This window comes from Lipophrys pholis, assembly GCF_963383615.2.
Source record: "Lipophrys pholis genome assembly, chromosome: 20".
Classification (NCBI taxonomy): Eukaryota; Metazoa; Chordata; class Actinopteri; order Blenniiformes; family Blenniidae; genus Lipophrys; species Lipophrys pholis.
In genome coordinates, this window is record NC_137648.1 from 19,217,612 (window position 1) to 19,239,870 (window position 22,259).

The window sequence follows — 22,259 nt, forward strand, 5'->3', positions numbered from 1 at the left end:
AAGCAAACAGAGAGTGAAAACAAAAGTTTAGACAAAACGGGGGAAAAAAAACGGCAAATATATGAGTTGTAGAGGATGGAAAATGCGATACGGTGCCAGTTTAGATTTTTGTTGGCCTCTGCGAGAGAAAGTCCTGCCGTCTGTAGGAGGACTGGGTTTGGCAAAGGTCACGCAGAATTGCTTTTCCTCCAGATGGGGATGAGAGATCTGCTGTATGAGCCAAATAAAGGCTTCGGCTTTCTTCTAACACGGCAGACAAAAGGATTCTAAACAAGCTCGTCGGAACCTAAATGACCTGCGACCTCTGCTTCCTGCGTCAACGGAACGGTGTTTTCCTTCATGTGCACACGCATGTTTTATCCAGCGCTACGGCAGATTCTTTCCTGCGAGCAGCAGCACTCGGATAAACGGGTGACACCCAAACTGCTCCGGATTCAGACCAAATCTGGGCGTCGGGGTTGCAGGCGATGCATCGTCACCCGGCCGTCGAGCAGAGCACATGGCCTGTCGAGCTGTTTTCAGGTTCTTCACAAAGCAAGTGAGCATGTCCTGCCCGCCAATGACCGATTTAGTACCCTGTGTGCTTTGGAAGGCGAGCGGCGCAGGATGTCGTCCCACCTCAACACACAAAAAAAAAAAAAAAAAAAAAAAAAAAAAAAAAAAAAAGGAGCGAGAGAAAGAATTTCTCGTATTCAAACAAATAAAAGTCATCATTCCTCTTTTTCTCAGCCGCACTCTCTCGATTTCTTTCTTTTACATCTGCTTCCTTGGACTGCGGGTTTTTTTTGTGGGGGGGGGGTTAAATGATGTGGAAATTTTACTTTCTGATGTAACTGGAAACAGGGAGCTTTTCCAGTGGCAACAAATCCTTGTGTTTCAGTATTTATACTGTATTACTGCGCCACCGAGCCGGCTTCTGGCCATGGACCACGACAAATGGCAGGGGGCTCCCAGAGGACCCGTCGCCACCTCCACCCCCCTTCACCATCCTTCCCGGACAGCCCCCCACCTCCACCCACCCCAAGGTCTCCCACACGGACCAGATGCTGAGGATTCTTGACATCGGGGATGGAAAAATTTACAGTTAACCTTGACAAAGAAAACAATATGGCCATATTCTTATCAAAGCTCTCAGTACCAAGAGATTTGTGTTGCCTCATTTGTTTTCTGAAGACGAATGTCTGCGCGTAGGAGCCGGTATCATCACCTTCCTCTGTACTGCGAGGGATCAGTGCGGCTGGAACTGCTCATTTATCGCACACACAAACACACACGGCCCCGGAGTTATTAGCGTATCTGGTAAAAGCGTTTCCCCATCGAAACATTTCCATGTGTAGCCACCTCCTCCACCTCCTCCACAGCTGCGCAGGGCCGAACCACCCTTACCTTTAAACGCTGTGCGGGGGCCGTAAACCCTGATAGAACACGCAGGTACAGCTTGGAATAACACAGTTAACTTTAATAAGGTTAATAAAAGGGCATCGGGGTCCTCAGAAGTGGCTGTTCAAGAGCGTGCGCTCTGCGCCGGTCCCGGGTCCACGGTTGAAGGGGCACCACCGGTCGACGGTAACAAGGCTGCGGGGACGACGTGTCGTCAAGCGTTTGACTCGGCGGGCAGCGCTGGGACTTGAAACCCCGATTAGTTATTCAAACACAGCAGTAAGTGTCTCATTTAATAAATCAAACCGGTTCAACGAGGGCAGCGGGCGGCGCGGCGCAGTTCAACGGGCGAGCCGAAAATTCTCAGAGGGACGACGGCGGCAGCAGCGCCGATCAATCCGTCGGAAACCGAGATATAAACACTGATGACAAAGATCTGCTGAGATTGTTTTTCAACGAACTGAGACCGAAAACACATTGTGCAGCTGGAAAATGGAGCTATCGGGACGTTTGTCTGTTGGAAAACAAAGTTGTGAGCGCTCTCTGATGCAGAAACCATTGCCATGATGTCACTGTTTATACAATGCAATTGGAAAACTATCAGACTTTCCCAAGTTTTCCACAATTTCTTGTGTTTCGAACTTGTCTTGAAATATATTTAATTCTTTTTTTTTTTTTCTTCCTCCCCTCCTCATCAATCAACACATAGCACTTTGCACCGACGAGGGGTTTTTGGTATATCTATTGAAAGAAAACTTTTCACATTCCTTTGCTCAGTTCAGGCTTATCAGACATTAGTTTCAGGAGTTACTTAAAGTATCAATCGAGCTCAACCAGGTGGAAAAGAGAGCATCAGATTGGAGAGATTTCGACGTTTCCAGCCTGGAATCTTGAAAACTCAACATTTGCTCTGCACATTGTTTCATTTCCATCTTTCATCTCAGTCTTAAGGATTAAAAAAAGCGCGACACTGCTGCCACCAGCCTGAAGTGTCTGAAATAATCCACCTCGATGTTAAACCCCGTCCTTTAAGATCTGGATCAGATGGATTCTTAAACTGACATTGTTCAATGAGGAAAAACGAATGTCACTCAGATACCTTAAGAGTGCAAGAGACAACAGAGATAAAAAAAAGAAAATAATAATAATCTGCTTCTGACATCAAATCCTTGTTCAGGCAGATTTTACAGAACATCGTTAATCTAGGTCACATATAAGTGGAAGTCACTTTTATTGTTCAAAACAATAAAGACTTGCAAATGATAAAGTAATAATTAACAGATAAACGAATACAAAATCAAACTATGATTTAAAATTTGTACCTCTATAAACATTTTTCTGTTTCTTTTTAGAAGGAAATGAATAAAAACGTCTCTTTTGGTCATGAAGACTGTCGAACTCTGACCTATAGCCTCATTTTAGAGTATTAAAATAGTTTGTTTTCCTTTTTTGGGGGGTATTTTTGAATTAGCACTCTGAATAATAATAATAATAACAACTTTATTTATATAGCACTTATCTAAAACATGGTTACAAAGAGCTTTACATTAAAAACCACAATAAAAATGTACAATAATAAAATACAAAGATCAGAAAAGGAACAACAACAACAAAAGAACTTCAGTTTATAAATGCCCTGTAAATGACCTCAGTTGCTTCTCTCCTGCATACATGCAGACATACTCGAGCTATAACTGGCGAGTACAGAGGAACGGCCATAATGTTTGTTTGCATAAAGCGGCAGTGGCAGTGAACCTACTCATCTGACACACACAGAACTCCAGACGTCAAGGTACCGGAGGGGGGAAAAAGGAAAAAAATAAATAAAAACGGCATTCTCCTTTTGACCTCGGAGTCACCAGCACCACTCCTTTCTACCTCTTTCCCCACAAGCGCCCCGCCCCGCCACAGACGTGCAATCACACCGCTGCAGGAGGAAATGGGGCTACAAGGAGTAAAACACCCACTCTCCCTGCAGGAGGCTCGCTGACCTCCGAGTGGCATAAACCAGATGCTGCGAGCGCGACGGAAGCCTCGACGCACGCAGAGCTGCCATTGCCATTACTGCGAGCAGGAAGGTGCACGGAGAGGTCCACCATCAAACTCGGTGTTTACTGCGCTCCACCAAGACTCTGGTTGATCTCCTCGAGGCAGCGGTGATAGGTTTAGCAGGCCTGGGTCGGTCGGACGTCCAGAGATGCTGTGCCGAGAGGAGGCAGGTTGCACAATGGGCCGGCCGTACAAACGCGGCTCGCCCACACAGCGAAACACAGAAACATCTTGAAACTCAACCTTGGAAGTAATGAAGTTCAGCGGGGGGAGATGAAACGGCGTGCAGCAGACGGAGGAGTGGGCCGGGCCGGGCCCGTCTCAGTGTCCCCGAGTGGGAGCTGAAAGAAAGCGAGATGAGCCGAGCCAAGCCGAGCGGAGGCGGAACGGTGATCTGCCCCCCCACCCCCACCCCCACCCCCCGTCCAGCACGGCCCCTACTTTGCCGCGGCTCAAACAGCAGGGGGAAACCATTGAATGGCCAAAGGACGAGGACCTGGACGGGGCGTTCCAGCCCGGATCGGAGGACTCCCTCGTTAACGCTCATCAACTGCGCACGATTAAAAGTCAGTTTTCTGTATCGTCTCGGTCGGTTTGCCTTTAACGGCCTTGATGTGCCTGTTCGGTCAGTGAAACGTTGCATCGCAGCACGCCGGACTGAAAGGAAAGGAAAAATCAAGAGTGGTTGTGCTTGGAAGGCAGGATTGAAGTGGCCCGGTGAAAACAAATCGTTTTGGTTTCAGAAAAGTTGCACATTTACAGGGCAACGTTTTGAAACCAATGCAAACGGCTTAAACGCTGAAAACGATGTAGCCGGCATGCCGGGCCACTAGTTGGCGCTGCTGTTTATTTTTGTAATGAAACCACACACACAAGCAGAGAACAATACACTCTATACATGAACAATGGCGAGTACACGGATATTCTTATGCCACTCTGAAGGCCACCATTGTTGTTATTGTCCATCTGCTCGCATGAGCACAAGAACTATTTACTATGGCCATGGTGCGCATGCACACTAGCAGCGTTTTTAAAACGTTTAGTTTTTTTCCTGTTTCCATGAAGATGGAGACCGATATTGAGCGATTTTTGAACATTTCTACCTTGGAAGACATTTGAAGGAACTATTTTCATTTTATATTAAAGGTCATTTTGTGTTGTTTATTATTATTATTATTATTATTATTGACCACTAGGGGGAGTATTGCACTGCGGTCTCACAAGTCACATGGGCTTTAGACTTTAGGTGCAAGGTGATGGTAATCACAGGTGAAAATACTGGCAGAGGGAAATAAATGAATCAATGTGAACAATCTGATTTTATACTTTCTGGGCTCTGATAATAAATGGGAACATAACCTAAAGAAACAATCGCTGGAACGATGGTGCCTTCCGCACCATACTCGGACAAACGAAACAAAATTTTCCCGTTTTCATTTAAAACTTTGTAAAGCGTGGCCTGAGTTAGTACTCATGGATTTGTGCACTTGTCAATTCCAATCAAGTCTTTTGCCTTCCAGTTGCAACGTTTACGTTCATGTTTTGGAATTTTGTTTTTTCTATGGTTGCCTTTTGCGTTCACATTCCAGCATCTGTACTTGCATTGCTGCGATTACGTTTGTGTTTTTTGGGATTTTTTTTATTTCCGTAGATTTCCATTCAGATTTTACTTCAAATGCATTTGCAATATGGGGATTCTGTACATGTGTTGTTGTCCTTCTTGGTCACTATAAGGAAAGACTAAGAAGATCTCCATCCCTAAAAGCATGAAAACCCAACAAGTGAATACTTGATAAAGTTACCCACTCAACCAACACTGCCACAAATAAAAAGCTGGGCTTTCCATGATCTTATTGTTTTCTTTGTTTATTGTCTCACTCTTTAATTTCACTTAGTAGACGGTGTTTATTTGGGCTGAGGCAGAGTAAGACTAGAGCGAGAGGGTCCGATCGAACACGTGCCCTCCATGTGTCGGCCTTAGTGTTTGCTCTCTAAATACTCCCATAATGAACATTTTAATAAAACGCCACACGCGCTTCAGCGTTCTCCAGCAGCGCACTGGTGATGAAACCGGAGATGTGCCAACAAAGATTGGGTTTATTAATGATAATATTGTACTTGTTATGTTAAAAGCCGAGCACTGTTCCTTCGCCCTCGGTGTGTGTGTGTGTGTGTGTGTGTGTGTGTGTGTGTGTGTTGAGGGGCAAAGTGTGTGAGGTCTGTGTGGATGTTGGCGGTGTGGAGGAGACGATTCGATGCGTTACGGCGACTGCGAGCGGCGCCTTTATCTTTTCAGGTTTCACTCTGGGATGTTTTATGATCACATAAAGACACCCCTGAACTAATGTTTACCGGAGATTTCCCATCATCCTAGAAAACAGATCCTTTCTAATCATCGCCGTCATCATAACAAATAGTGATATCAATAACCCTTGTGTGTGACGTCAGCGACGCCATCTTCCTGGACTTTCACCTGCACGCTCAGCTCCACGGGACCATCACGCCGAGCAGCACAGGAGACGGGGGGGGGCCCCCGGGGACGGTTATGCGTTTTATTTGGAAACCTGAGCCTTCGCCGGTAATTGCCCAAAATGACTGTAATCGTAATTGACGGTCTGGCTTTCCACTTTCTCCCCGTTGCCACGGCGACGCAGCGGCGCACACGTTTGCAGCAGTGGAGGAAGATTTCAGGCAGCCGTCCGGGCGATGACAAGCCTGACGTGCTGACATCTCTGCGCCGATCGCAGAGAGAAAGTGGGGGGGGGACCGTTTATGTGTCTTGACATTATTGTGCCTTCTGATGTTAAAGTGTAAATTGGCAGCGGTGTGTTTTTCATTTAACCAGGCACATAAAGAGCACTGGCTTTATTTTCCGACCACAGTTTGAGACGGTCCACTCCAGTGGAGGAAAAGCAGCCGGAGGCTAGTCAACGGTAATTCCTCTCTGGCTTGAAATTAAATTTAGGTTCCACTTAAAGCAGTGGGCAACATACTTTTTTTTTCTTCTTCTTCTTTTTTCTTTAAACAGGGGTCACGCCTACACTCATTTTCTTCTATTTGCAGAGTGACGATGGCCATAACAACCCGAATCAAAGAACTTAAGTGCTTTCCTAATTTCTTATGACTCACTCAGTTGGCGGTGCTGGTCAGATACACCAGTACTTTTCACTACTTCCTCAAAAATATACATGCATAAGTTGACAAAATCCAGAAAAAAAAACAAGAAGTAAATAAACACACAATACACCTTGACCGCAACTTTTTGGATCACATTGTCTTGGATGTGAGATTCAGGTGAACGTTTTCACACCTTCTGTCACATTGATCTAAACAACACACAAACAGTCAGGTGTGTCGCGTTTCCATGGCGACTGACACGTTTACAAGGAGGTCGGGAAGGAGAATCAGCCAATAGAGAGAGGTACACCAGTTTGCAGGTCGCACCTTGCACTCAGAGTGAAAGGTGGAGTTTTACAGCGGAGTGATAATGTAGATCACGTCAGACTACAAGGCGTTTTACCTCAAACTTGTTCGTACATGAGGCACCCTTGTTTCTCAAAACCAACCAAACTCCCTTTTCAGTGACCATGTGACCGACACAATCATAAAAATTCACTTTTCCTTAATGAAATGACGAAAAGAAACTCTCACTTTACAGTGATCACATGACTAATAAACGCAACGAATCTCCATTGTCAGTGACCGTGTGACCAAGAGAAACGAAAACAAACCTTTCCAGTAATTACATAACTAATAAAACCAAAGAAACTTACTTTTCAGTAATCACGTGACCAGAAGCAAACTCACAGCCCAAAGGAATCACTGCATTATACAAACTTTAAATAGTGTAAACTGGACGATAGCTTGACAGGCTTGGAAATTGACAAACTAAAACAGAAAAATTTTTACATTTGATTTAATTGAAACTTTTTGAACCATTACAAAGAATCAAATGATGAATAAACAGGGCGGAGGCATCATCATGCTGTGGAGCTGGTGTGACTGCCTTTGGGACTCGAAGCTCTTTTAACTGGGAATGACAAAGTCTGATGATTACCTCTATACTTTGGAGAAAAATGTGATTACCGCAGATTGTCAGAAAACTGGGTCAAATTGTCCAGACTGTGAGGACGATATCGAGCCAAACATCACAAAGGAAGAAGGAGAAACACTGACTTGAATACAGAAAAACCTTTGAGGAAGGGCTGGAGAGAACAGGAATCCTGAAATATGACCGACGTTTGATTGCATCACTGTGGGGAAGACATCTGCAGGTGGAGGAAGACACTGCTGGCTTTCTTTTTTAAAAGGGACAATTTGAGCAACGATTTATTAAAAATGTGTATTTTCTCAGCTGTTTTTTTTTGTTTTTTTTGTACAACTTCAAATATTTCAGCGTTCCGATTGCACACGGGGGATATTTTGTGCTCATTTGTGAAGACATTCCGGATTGTGGGAGTTACTGGTGTGACAGTGATGGGTGTGTGGGTGTGTGGGTGTGTGCGTGTGTGCGGAACAACTGGGGCTGGCGGTTGTGTTCCCTGTCCCGGGGCGGCGTACCTGGCTCATGGCCGGCTCCGGTGGCCAGGGCGGGCATGTCTCCTGCCGGCTGCTTCCCGGGTTCCCCCGCTCGGGGCTGCGTGGAAAAATGGCGGCGGGGCGTCAAAGTGGCGAGCTCCCTCGGCAGGCGATCCCCAGGGCCCGGCTGAATGCGAGGGCGGGCCTTATGCCATGGAGGCCTGCGGGAGCGAGAGAGAAGCAGATTTTAGAGGCTACTTGTCAAGTTTTCGGAACGGCCGCGTACACGTGTGTGTCAGTCAAGTCCTGTGATTTGTGTGTGTGTGTGTGTGTGTGTGTGTGTGTGTGTGTGTGTGTGTGTGTATGTGTGTGTGTGTGTGTTATGGGACTGTACAGCCTTCTGTAACCATGGATATGACTGGACCCCGCGAGCAAATACATGCATCTGTGTGTAGGCGAGCCAGCGATTGACAGCGGATGACTCACGGGTGTGTTGACGGGAGGCCGACGGTGGACTGCGGGTGTTTACAACCCCACACTTTTTCCCTAAGCCGCTGAACATCCCGCTTTGTGCGCGAGCCAGCAGCACCTTGCGAGGCGCCCGGGTACCAAAAACGCTTTGTTCCGCTTCCAGCGGAAACGAGGCGCACGTCATCGGCGGCGGAGCTGCGAAAAATCGAACGTGCGTGGAGAAGCAACGCTTCGTAAAATAACGGCGGTCGACTGGAGGAGCCAGATCGAGCGGGAGAGTGCACATAATAAAAAAAAAAAAAAAGATCTGTCTGTGGCTCGTTGAGATCTCACGCTGCAGCCCATCGACACAGGAGCTTATCATAAACTCCTGAAACAACAGGGGAAACGGCTCAGATACAAAAAAAGAAACTGAGTATGCTGTGAAGAACAGTACAAAAGCAAAAATCGAGTTATTAACATTTAATTATAAATATTTTTTGCCAAGTTTTTAAGGTCGGTAATGGTCATGAAACCAAGAATTTAAAAATTTTGTTTGGGAAATATGTAGTTTAGGAACAACTTAAGAAAAAAAAAAAAAAAAGTTCATTGTGTGTCATTTAGGCCCATTTATTGTTTTGAAATGATTTTATTTCATATTTCTTGTTCTTTTGTATTTAAATATTATTATTCACACTCATGATTGTCATTATGAGTGCCACATGGGTTAATGAAGTCCTCAAAATGTGTTTTAATAGAATGACTGATAGTTTAAACCTGTAGTTTTTTATTTGCATCATGGCTTCTGAAAAATTAAAAACACAACAAATTACAGACTTTTCTTGCCGTCGCAGCCTGAAAGTCACCGTCTCACAAGTTCTACAGTAAAATCCAATTTAAAAAAGCTGACACATACGAATATAGTTTTTCTTTGAATTGAATCTCTTCAAAATAAATCAAATAATTGAAACCATTTGTTAAACGCTCAGACACGGATGTGAGCACACTTCAACCTTCAGCCTCCGCTTACACGACGGGGTTTCAAGTAAAAATTGATTATTTTTGCTGTTTTCGTTTCAGGAAAGTTTCACACTCACTTGGCGACGTGCCAGGAGATGTGGGACCGGGAAATGGGAAATTCCCAGGTGTGAACTATCCGAGCAGATGGCCTCTGCTTTTACACGACATTAGATCACTTCTCAGATCTAGAGCAGGACATAGAAAACAACCGTTATTGCTTATAAATATAAGTATATAATATAATATAAATATCCGGCGTGTTGGTGAGAGCGGGCGTGTCTGCCAGCGTTTGGCCTCACTGAGCTCCGCTAAGCACTGGAGAAATAACGACCCATCTGAAGCTGTAGAATTCCACGGTGTCAGACCTGACGCTGGAGATTTAGGCCCCGTGCACACGACAACGACTTCGAGTGTATCCGCAAAACTTTCTTCACTTTTGGGGGGGGTCCGTTTACACGGCACCAGTTTGCGGAGGCACTGTATCCGCAAAGTTTTTAATCCGGCTCCCAAGGTGGGAAGATTCTTTCACGGCGCAAATCCCTCCTGCGGAGACTGATGGAGGCGACAGAGCCTGTTACTGCGCATGCACATCTCTCCCCCTCCCTCCTGCTCATCCAGTTGTAAACAAACATGGCGGCCGCGTAGTGGTACGACCCGAGGTCCATATTCTAGTTTTATCGTCCAGATCAGTAGTTTAATAGTTGAGACTCACCCCTGATAGCATCCGATGTGTCATCGGTCCATGCGGCTGTCGGGTGCTCTCCATTTTCCTCACGTTTATAGCGTGTTGTTCTCTGCACACGTCTGTGTAGTTTCATAATAAAATCAAGCAACAGCGCCATCCAGTGGCCCGGAATACTAACTACACCTTTGTCTCCGTGTCCGCTGCTGCAGTGTAAACGCCCCCACTTTTTTTTTTGGCGGATTAGGTGTAGTCACGTGAAACGTTGTCGTGCAAACAGGGCCTTAAACACGGCCTGCAAACTACAACCCCCCCCCCCATCCCCGGTGTCTGTGCTACTGTGACCTGTGAAGTAGGTGACAAGCCGTCTGACTCTCGTCGACCAACACGTCTTTGTCTCGTCCTGTGAAGACGCGGTGGAAAACAATTTCAGCCCGATGTGCCATTATATGTCGGCTCTCTTGTGTCGCGCTGTGGGGCCTGGACCAGCTGAACAAGAGCCACTTCAAAAAAAAAAAAAAAAAAAAAAGGAATCACCAAGAAGCCCAGCTCCTTCTTACTCATGGAGTCAATCGATTGTGACAATCACACGTGCCTGAGAATCTTGCACATTTCTCACCGAGAGAGAAATTTTCACTGGCCCATGAACAAAATCCCAAAGTGTTTTTGCAGCGAGAGTTCTCCCACTCGGCCGCCCCGTGAGTGACATCTGCTCACTGGTCGCCGGCTTTTTTTTTCTGGTGCGTCGCCCGGCATGTGTGAACACGAGGTCAAGATGCGAACGCTCCGACCCGCCGGCCCACGCGAAGCGGAATCCGGGTGGATTCTCGTGGAAAAGGCATCGAGACGATTCGGTTCTGTCGCCTCGGTGCCCGCAGGAGACGGCACCGGCGAAAGGAACGGCTCTGCTGGATTGAGATGTACGAAATGTGGTGCATTCATCAAACGGTATTTAAGGAGGGATCGATTTTCCGACGAGCGAGAAGAGAGAAAGCGAAAAAGAGGAGATCTGGGAGATGGATTCCAAATCCCTCTGCTGTGTCACGCCAGCGCCGGTTTGTAGGCCAGGTTTGTCAGTCGTTCGCATCGGCCCCGCATGTGCAAACGATAAAGGGAGCAACCTGGTGAAATGGGAGTTAAACCCTCCGTATACTTCAATAAAACGGGTTAAGAGGGCCAACAGAGGAGGGCAGCGGCGCCTCCAGCCACGACCGCAAAATCTCTCCAGCAGGCCGAACTGAAGCCCGGGGGAGGGGCTTTTTGGGGGATCGAACCTAACAGCCACTGAGCTCACGCCAGCGGCGCTGACCCATGCAGAATCAGTTCAGTGTTTCACACAAGAGTTGTACGGTTTTGTCATAAACTCTGTGATTGCAATGACAGACGGCAAGAAAATGACAAGCCGAGAAGGAATGAATGAAAACGGGGGGGGGGGGGACAGAGAAGAGTCTGAAGGAGTGACCGCCGCCGTCCACAGTTTCCGATGAGGCGCGGTCCGTTCATCCATGCGTCCCTTCCTTGCCAGGGGTGGGGGTGGTGGGGGGGGGTCCTTCTTGAGTCGCAAACTCAGGAACACCTGGGCCTTTTTTTTTTTTTTTTTGAAACAAGCCTCACATGGATCATCACAGCCAGACTTAAAGAAACATCCAGAGCGCTCTAAGCCTCCCTGCTCATATCACACAGTATCAGATGGTCACGGATCCGGGGGGTGGGGGGGTTATGGAGGGGTAATGGGGGACTGGAGAGGAGACACACTGAGCCGCAGAGGGAGACGCTTCCTCCCCTCTGCTTCCTCCGAGATCCTCACATGGCTCTGCCACCATCTAGTGGTGGAATTCAATCAAACACACTCTGGTCCAACCATCGCACAGATTCTCAGGGTCAATCTGAAAACGACCAGGAGTCACTGCCGAGATCGTCACAGCAAACGCTCACAATCATGTGTGTGTTCCTCTGTTGTATCTCATGACGAGAACCAGCATCTTCTAGAGCGCATTCTGTTTCTAAACGGAGACACTCTGTGTCAGTGAAGCAAGCGTGTAACCAGACGGTCGTTGGTTCGAATCTCTGGGCCGACAAAGATCCATCGGAGGACAAAGGGCACCAGTTCTTCCCCAAAGACCCTCAAACATCCCGAATGATCATCACAACGCCACACAGTGGCCGTCCACCGACGGTTCGAGAGGCGTAAACTCAAAGGAAGAAACTAACTGTACTAAGGAGTACACGTCACAAGTAAATGGTTTCTTTTATCTTGTAATTGTTAATCGTCGAGATACAAACTTTTTAAGAAACGTGCTCAGTGGTTGTAGTTTATCTTCCATGAAGCACACAAGGAAAAGGAGAGTGGTCAGATGGGGTTCGGTGACAAAGTCACTTTAATGATCTAAAGGATTCTTTGCATGCGAGGTAAATGAGAGAAAAAATTTAAAGAAAATACCAGGACACACTTGCGAAAGAGATTATTAATCTCAACGTGTTTCTCCTGAATAAATAAAGACAAATGAAAATAAGTTCACAACGACAGATTGTTGCTGGACTGTATGACAGCCGTTCCACTGGTAGAAGAAGAAAAGGATAATTCAATCTCTGCTGCATAAAGAGGAAAGACGAACATGAAATGAACCATGAATGTTTTTAGGACATTTCACTGTATTTTGCACCAGAAGCTTTCATTAAAACTGGCTTTATGTTGAGATTGCAGTGATTGTCTGTAGTAATTGTTTTTGTGAAAATACACATGTTCATGTAGGACCATGTGATTTGGGCAAAGGTTTCAATTTAAAAGGTCATTACGGTACTATTGTACCAGTCTGGGACAAAATGCAGCCGTTTGTGGCCCCTGAACTAAAATGTGTTTGCTGATGCTGTTGGTCAGAAATGAACAAAAACCATAAAGTCACAGTTTAGAGTCATGATCCACTTGTTTACCTTAAAGGACAGAACCAACGAGAAACAATGACGATCCTGCAAACTGGTTGTTTTTTGTTTTTTTTAACTTGATGTTAAGAGCCAAAAAAAACCCTCAGTTTGAAGAGATCCTTCCAACCAGAACCGTACCCGTGTTCACGGCGTGAAACCCGAGGTTGAATCAGTGTTTGAAGAGAAAACAGCTCGCGGGGATGGATGGGTCAGAGGGTGGCGAGGGACCGGAGGAGGGTTCGCCCTGGTTCACCGGGCGGAATGGTTCTGCAATTCATGCCGTCCCCATCTGGACCTGCACAGGAAGCGCCACGACAAGCGGAGGTCCGCCCTGCCACTCAGCGCCACCGGAACCTCCCCAGGCTCCCGCCGGGGTGTCGGGTTGCAGAGAGCGACGGGGAAGGCCGGCTACTGGCGCCGGGTTTTCCTGGGCCACCGTGAGTGGCGCCCGATCGCCTCCTCCTTCCGGCGGCGTCACACCTGCTCCGCTTACAGCTCCAGAGCTATCCAGCAGCTCTGGCGTCTGCTGATCGCCTTCCACCTGAACACTTTAGCGACGCTGTGGCAGAAACGTTTTCGCCAGGCGGCGCCACACCAGCGGCTCTCAGCACCGCCAGGCTTTAGACACTTGAGGAAGATCCCATTTTACTGCGTTGGATTTCATCGGCCTCTCTCATCTTGACGGACAAACTCAGCAATTCCAAGTTTCTCATTCGTGGTTGTGAATAAAAACATTCAGTTTCCACAAAAAAATCACCGCTGCCAAGTTGCCGAACCCTAATGTTAAAAATTCAGGAAGTAGAAATTGTTTTACTCCAAGTCCAAGTTTTGGAATTACATTTTCTTTTACAAATTCTCAAACATTAAAGGCTTTTTAACCCTTCATGAGTGTCAGACGGATAGAAATACATTCCTTTATTCGTCCCACAATGGGAATATTTGCATATGAACAAGTTAATTGTTTGGGGGGAAAATGTGTTGAAAGTCATTAACTAACCAAAATCTTACATATTTCACATTTTTAGTTTTCAAAATAACTTTTTTTTCTGCTGTGAAAGACACACTGCCTACACACTAGCGGTAACGAGCGGTTTCCCTTTAGAAATCCTAACAACTCTCTGGTGTGAAAATAGTTTGAAAAAAAAAAAAAGTAGCGGGCGTCTGTTTTTTTGTTTTTTTTTAACGTTTTGAAAATTTGTACTTCAGAATAAAAGCACTCTCTTATCTTGGACCCAATTTCATTGACATATGTTGTAGTTTCCATCAAATACTCTTTAAGTGATTGTTTTTGTCTTGATATGGAAGCATAATTTACACACTCTTTCACAAAACGTATATCAATAATTACAACAATATATCACGCAGACCACATTTTAATTTCGTTGTAATATCAAGTATCTGAAATTTTCAAAACTACAGAATATACTTTGCATTCCTTATCAGAACTGTGGTATATTGTAATTGGTGTTGACAAATCACACCTTTGGCTATTTATGTTTCTGACTGCCCCTGAAAAAAAGTCCCTCCAGCTCCAGACGTAGGTACTGTAATATTAACCCTTCACATACTAATGACAGGAGTATCACTCAGCATATAAGCATTGTGAACGGAACTCCTCGAGGTGTGTAACTGGGGGAGCTGGAGCGAGACTCTCGTCCACGTGATTGTCCGGAGTGTCCGTGTTGATCTTCCAGGTAAATGAAAAAGCAGCTTTGGTTAAACATTAACGACCCTGTAAATACGACATCAGCAGATAAAAATGTGCGTTTAACTTTACACACTTTCTGTGGCAGGCTGAAGGGCCAAGGCATTTAACTGTCGAGGGGAAAATCAACGCGTAGTAATATAGTACCCCAAAAAAAGGTTTTACAGTCAGATCAGTGGGCCAACGGTGTATTTTTCAGGATGTGAAAGTGAAACATGGTTCCTCCTCTCGCCACAGTTGCTGTTGAGTCCGGAGAAGAAAAGATCAATCAAACTCAGACTGGAAATGACAAAGAAAAACTGATACCATCAAAAACAAGAGACATTTGGTCCACAGCCTTTCTTCTCGAGCTTTTTCGTTTCAACAACCGCTCACTTAATTCAGTTTAAAACTAGTTTGTAGTAATTCAACCACACATGCAAGTAAACGTCCAACTTCCTTTACGCCGTCTCGACTCTTCGTCGGGTTCTGTCAGTGCGCAGATGATACTGTAGTAAATGTTAATGAAATCAAGTGTTCAACTCCGAGAAAACTAGATTATGACACTTTCATAAATCACAGTAGACCAGCCCACTGTCCATCGCGAGGTTCTTGTTTTCACAGTTTTTGGCAAATCAGCGATTTGAAGACGGGCGTTCCGTCAACTGGAGATTAATTCAATCAAGCGATCAAAACCGTTTCTCTGCGCGGAGGCCCCAGAAGAACTGCCTGCTTTCATGATAGAATTCGCAGCTTAGCGCTGCCACGTGGAATTAAACGGGATAAATACGTTGCCGCGAGGACAGATTGGATGTAAAATCAATTTGTATTTCAGGTCCTCTACATCATATTGGCTTGACGCGACCGCAAGAGTGCAAAGTCAGGAGGACGGGAGAGGGTAGAGTTACAGCCGTACGCGACACCGTCGTAGCGGTGTAATTGCAGCGTGCCGGGCGTGCGGTGAGTCCCAACATCCATCTACATGCGCAGCGACATGTCAATGGGCTGTGCATAATTGCAGTGTATTAAAGCGTGGCGGCGGGGGAATGCCGGTCTGCATGACACTTTTGAGATGGAAACGCCGGTGTCGGGGTGGGGTTGGGGGGGCGAATCGAAGACATCGGGAATGCCAGCGGCGCTTCGGGGCAGCCTGCTCCGTCTCTCCTGTGGAAAAACACAATTTTGAATAATGTCTTAACCCAAAATGTCCCCACGTCGATTCCCATCCGTCGCTGGATATGTTCAGATGTGTTTTCTGGAGTGTGCCGTGCTTCGTCATCTCATTAATCGCCGTTAGATTTACGAGGGATTGGGGCCCGCTTAAATTAAGACTCAGAGGCACCTGGCAGGAGTCGACGTTCCTGGACCGAGCCGCCGAACCGCTGTGAAGCGGCGACGAGCAACGGAGCGCATGGAAACAGATTAGGGGAGCAAATGTGGAATATCGATGAAGAAGAGAAGATCGCATCGACGACAAGCGGGACTCATCCAGAGCGAGACCTTCGCAGAGAGTCCGGGGGTGAATGACGGGTCTCGGGTAGAGATTTTTTTTTTTTCCTGACAGCTCAGGCGGCCATGTGCTGCTCACAAGTTTTTCCACATAAAAAGACAAACACACATTCACCGATAGAAATCTGTGTTTCGGTCAGCCCGTCTTTTCCAGAGAGTTTCGAGCATCCCGAGTCATTCTTCCGAGAGCTGTCCACTGTCCACAAGAAACGCATTAAAAAGAAAAAGGAGATTTTATCTAATTTACAAGAGAAGTGGAAAGAAGCGTTCCAGAGACTCGGATGGAGGGGTTTGAATCCGAGCACTCCGAGGAGATTAACATCAATTCCCCTTTTTCTGTTTCGAAGGTAAATCGCAGGAAAATTCCCTGTAATTCTCATTAAAAGTTTGAAAAACTCACAGTGATGCTGTCAAATTTTTCAAAGTGACGTTAGCCGCAGCCTCCCTGAAGCAGGTAGGAAAAGCAGCTTTGTGTGCGTGCGCATATGTGTGTGTGTGTGTGTGTGTGTGTGTGTGTGTGTGTGTGTGTGTGTGTGTGTGTGTGTGTGTGTGTGTGTGTGTGTGTGTGTGTGTGTGCGTGCGTGAAAACCTGCGTGGTGGAGATTTTTCCATTCACTTGGACTGCTGTGTCTGATTGTCCGACCTCAGCTTCATTTTTACAAGATGGACTGAAGACAGCCACCAGTCCAGAAAACTATATCTCATCTATTGGATGGATGGATGGATGGATGGATGGATGGATGGATGGATGGATGGATACTAAATCCATCCTCATGGCGAAAGTCACAACAAACCAATTGTTAAATTCTGACACTTCTTGTAGCCGTTTCAAATTAAGAGCCTTGCTTAAAGTCAAAGTCAGAAGTGAGGTATTTAGATGAGGAAAAAAATAATATATATACATATATATCACTTAAGTAGTTTTTATCATTTACAAGCATGTGTGTGGCTTCATGATGAAACCATTGAAAAATACAAATAGTAAAAGCATTATTCTTCCTTTATGTTTATCTGATTAAATTAGGTGGTAAACTCTGTCCGAGAGAAATTACACAGTGTAAATGATGGTGTTTTGTTGTATTTGTTAAATAAGTAGACAAAAAACTTTTATATCCTTGAAGTGCTTTTGAAAAGGTACGATTTTGACAATAAAAGATTAGGATTATACCGCACTTCGAGATTCTAAGATGATCATACCTGGTATATAATGAATATGTCAAAGATTGACAACGTGAAACCATTTCTGAAACAAAAACCGATGCCTTTTACTATTAAACTACAATGCATCTTAATGTTTTTCTTCCAAAACTCCACTGTGTATATTATATTGTTCTCATGTGATACTTGGGTTAAAAATCATTACTGGATTATGTCCCGTCTGTTAATGCATGTTTATCATACATCATGTTGAATATTAAAGGGTGTAAAATGGGTTCCAGCAATTTAAAAATAAATCATGAATAAGTATACAGAGCCCCGTGTTTAATTTAAAAAATGTAGATGTTTTAGTCAAACTTGCACGATGAGTTCTGCTTTAAACAGATACCAGGTTCCATGACATCTTTGAGGGCGGACGTCTGCTATGTCGCAGGAAATAACAGAGAAATATAAGATAGAATAGAAATAATTAATCCCAGAGGGAAATTCTTGAATACACCTGAATAATACATAGCTTTCACTTTGTGAATGTGTCCCATTGATTCTACATTTGTATGTTTGAACAGAACTCTAGACATGAACTTGCCAAATTCATCTGTTTTATTCTCAAATGATGCCAACCAGAGCCGGGCAACACCCGGCCTGTAGGCTACACGCAACACCCGTCAAGATTATTTATTAAAAAAAAAAAAAAAGAAAAGCAGAATGTCGATGAGCCATATATGAGCCCGTTGGCAAAATTAAATAAATTTCCATTTTGATTCAAATCATAAATCTATCCCCCCAGCTCTGACGTTGTGAAATGACCCGTTACATTTCAGGCCTCGGGACGAGGAGGTGACATTTTTAAGGCTGTTTGGGACCGTGGGAAGAAATCCAGAGCAAACTCACCCCATGCTCTTATAGAGAGGACAAACTAAAAAAGAAATACCCCCACAACGGGCCTCGCCCCATGCGAGGCGACCACAACATTCCGGTATAACCGCAACATTGGGACATTAGGAGCAACAACTCCTCCGAGTACTTGGACACACTCGTGTGACTACAGTGAACCACATCGTCAGGCTTAACTTTTCTTTGTTGTTCGAAGTCCATAATGACAGGACTGTTGTGAAACTGCATGTGTGATCTTGAAGGTTCATTGTTTACCTGAATGGCTGCAAAGAACCGGTGACAGAGTCACTTTGTACCCATGATCAGCCTGTGATAACAGACACAACCTGACGCCGGCCGCTGAGACACAATCTGACCAAACTCGCGGCAGACGGAGGACAGAAGGAGAACAGAAAAAGAGGGCGAGAGGCTCCGCGGAGACTTACCAGACTGCTGTGTTGGGCACTCCGACGCGCACACAAACTCAAATCCTCCCAAACAGGAAGAAAGACGCCCGTCCGCCAGGTGTCCCGGCTCACCTGAACAGACCTGAAACTCGAGTTTTCTTTTTTTTCTCCACTCTGCTCCACCCTCTTTATTCTCACACTACTGCTCAATGAAAAGCACAGAGACGGGGTGTAAACGCCAGCGGGGGCCCATCACACTCGTCCATCACGTGACGAAGTCATCCGAGGGCACGCGTTACTTTTTAAAGTTTCAAACATGTAAAACGGCGTTCACACTCCTGCTTCTGTTGACACTGGAAACCGACGCTGATCAAACAAGCAGCTTATTTACAAAGACTCTGCAAAAGCAACATCGGGAAACTCCCCTGACTACAATTCAAGTTATCACTCGAAAAAAGGTTCAATAAGTGGCGACAATCGACATAAAATTCAAACAAATTTTGATCTTCAGTACGTTTGTCTCCTTTACTGAACCTCACCTCAACTTCCACTTTCTTTTCAGCGTGTAGTGACAGCAAGCAGCCACTAGATGGCGGCATCAACTCACCGAATATCCTCTGGAGTGACGTGAGGCAGAAGAAAAAAAAAAAAAAAAAACACACATTGTTTAGGAAAACAGCAGAAAGGGAAGGTCTTACACTGTGGAAACTCCTAAATGTGTCCTCTGTGTGAACTTAGTGGTCCGGTAAGAGATGGGCACCAGTGATCTCTCACTGCCCAGCTATGGCTATAAACCACAAAGATGCTGTTTGTGTGAGTCAGACTAGACACACAGGCACGCACGCACACACACACACACGCGCGCACACACGCGCGCACACACACACGCGCACACACACAACTTGGTTCCTATTATGAGAACGTCCCACAGTGATTCATTTAAGAGAAAATAGCCATACATGGGTCTTCTGTACTGCTCTATTGAAATCAGTGACAGCTGATCCTTCACACAAAAACACTCATATTCAACCCCATCTATTTAGCCTCAAATGCATATTGAGCGCGAACATGAAGACGTCTTTTCTTTGTGTTTCTCGCGGCTTCGTGCATGCCCTGTTGACCCAAGAAGGTGTGGTAAACTGTCCACTCTCCGTCTGCAGTCACATGGAATCGGCCTCAGCCTCCCACAACACCGACTGCTACTAAAGTCTGATATCTGCAGTCGGAAGCCTGTAATCTGCGACGCCGTGCGACCGTGGAGCCGGAAGCGACGCGCCTGAGCAACAAAGTTATCAAAACTCTGCGAGCCAAGAATCGAAGCGTTGATCTATTTATTTTAAAAGTAGCCAAGAAGCTAAAGGTGAACGAGGCTGATAAGATATTATAGCAGATTTTGTCAAGAGGGAATCTGTGAAAAAGGGCAGAGCAAACACTTGTCCTGAGAAGGTCAAAGTTCAGTTGGGATGCCGACCTGCTGATAAGTCCTAATAACCCAGGGAGGATTGCTTCTTGAAAGACATAACGGAGCTGCTGGTTCTCTTTCTCGGGTTTGACGACATAATTAGGTTCAAATTAGAGGTGAAACTGTTGTTTTTATACACATATATATATTGATATATATATATATCTATATTGATATATATATTGATATTGGCGGGAGTGGGCGTGTCCATCGGTGTCTGGCTATACTGTCATGTTTTGGCAAATCAAAAGAGACCCGGGAAGAGAAGAGGGTCCTCAGCCTTTCATAGAGGGATTGTGAAGCTAAAAACAGTTGAGAACTACTGGGAGGTGGTTCAAAAACAAATCTGCAACAAGTCTGTTGCTCGACTCTCGTTTGACGCCCACACGATTTGAATGTCTGTTGAATGATTGTTGAGGAAATTAGCCAGAATAAAGACGGGCATCCCCACTCCCACCTGGGTCATGACCGAAAGGATGACATTGTGGATACGAGCGGCTGAAGCAAGTATTTCTCTGCAGGGCGCCGGGCACCACCCTTCAATGACAGAGCGAGGAGTTTAGTCATCCGAGTGGAGCTGCTCCTCCACATTGAAAGGAGTTCATCTGATTAAGATGGTCGCCTCCTGTTAGAGGTTTACCAGGCCGGTCAGACTGGTAGGAGGCTCCGAGGTCATGCAGATTCATCCTCCATAAGAGCAAGAAGAAAGTTCGGCACTCCGGAGTCCTGTTTGAACAAAATTACGTCATTTTTTTAAAAGTGTGTCGGTGCCGCACTGCCGAAACGCCGGGACTGCCGTGTGCGACACGTTCCAGGTCACTAATGACGATCAGTCATGTTTTAATCATGTGCAGCATGTGGCTTCGCTGCTGCATGAGCCCATGAACATGTCGGAGGGCGGAGTTACGTGATGCCCCTGAACGCATCACTCAAAGCTGTCAGCTCCTGCAGTTAAAACCGAACCGACATGGCGGCTCGGACACAAACTTTCTCTTTTATTAGTGAAACGGTGCAGAGAAATGTGTTTGAAGCGAGAAAAGTCAAAACGCTGCTTCACAGATGTGTTGCCTGCTGTGAGGGGGCGTGGCCTTCGAGTTCGACAGCTTCTTCTCGGAGTATGAACTCTCCTGCCAAACAGGTTTTTTTTGTTTTTTTTCAGAAGCTGGCTGACGTCACAGTCGAACTTTTCTCCTTGTTTTTAACGGGAATATGCAGAGGTGTCTCTAGTTTTTCAGCTGGACGGTTGAATCAATAAAGTAAATCATCTCCAAATAACAAGCCGACTTCGTATACAACACGAGTGAGAACCTCGCATCCATTTGAAGAAATCAGGATGCACTGGATTCGTAATGAACTCAGCCACTTGTTGCATTTCCTGCACATGCTCCACTGTGCTCTCCGCCACCTCTTCCACATCTTTGCCCCGGCTCCCGTCGCTCCCTGCCGGTTCCCATGCACACAGCGGCTCTTTGTCTCTCCGCTGACCCACTAACGAGGAAGAGGAGGCCACGGCCACTATCAGTCGCCACTCGCACATTCTTCCATCCCCCTCTACGTCCGACACACACACACACACACACACACACACACACACACACACACACACACACTTAACTCGAAATCGGTAATGACCAATTAAACTGATCCGGGATATGGATGGGAGTGAATCCTCTCAGCTGGACAAGAGGGCCGAGAGACGCGAGAGGTGGATGGACTGGCGGTGGAGTGAAAACACACTTTGCTTGATGAGAAACGTCACTGATGGGAGAGCTCCGCGGGGCTTAACCCCGCGAGGCTCAAAGTGCCCGAATTGAAATGGCTTTTATTTATAGGTGGAGACGCCGGTGCTGTAATCTGCCACACAAACTACACACACATATATAGATATATACACAGAAACAACCTCACGGCTCCTCTGGATGTTAAGTAGATGAGGGTGTAAGGATTGATTTGTGCTGCTAAAACTGAAAAAAAAAAAAAAAAAAAAAAAAGAGAAGGCACGTAGGGGAAAAGAGAGGGAACTGCAGGTAGACATAAGCCTCACTAAGCAGGAAGTGCTTCTAAATGCTGCTGGATAACCTACATCCTCACCAAATATTACTGGAATGAAAGTCTAGGAGGGAGAGAGAGGGAGAGAGAGAGAGA

At 45.8% G+C, this 22,259-nt stretch overlaps 1 protein-coding gene across 3 annotated transcripts in view; it reads right to left on the reverse strand.

Annotated features, from left to right (window-relative positions):
• The window catches only part of mpp7a (MAGUK p55 scaffold protein 7a), a 164,127-nt gene that overhangs the window by 121,418 nt on the left and 20,450 nt on the right, over nt 1-22,259 (reverse strand). For 2 of the 3 annotated variants that reach the window (XM_080489714.1, XM_080489713.1), the window contains exon 2: nt 7,990-8,168. In XM_080489714.1, coding sequence (XP_080345840.1) covers nt 7,990-8,026 — 37 coding nt within the window. In that variant the 5' untranslated portion in view covers nt 8,027-8,168. Of the gene's footprint in view, nt 1-7,989; nt 8,169-18,691; nt 18,777-22,259 lie in introns of those variants that run through there. The other variant, XM_080489715.1, reaches the window with a different exon arrangement.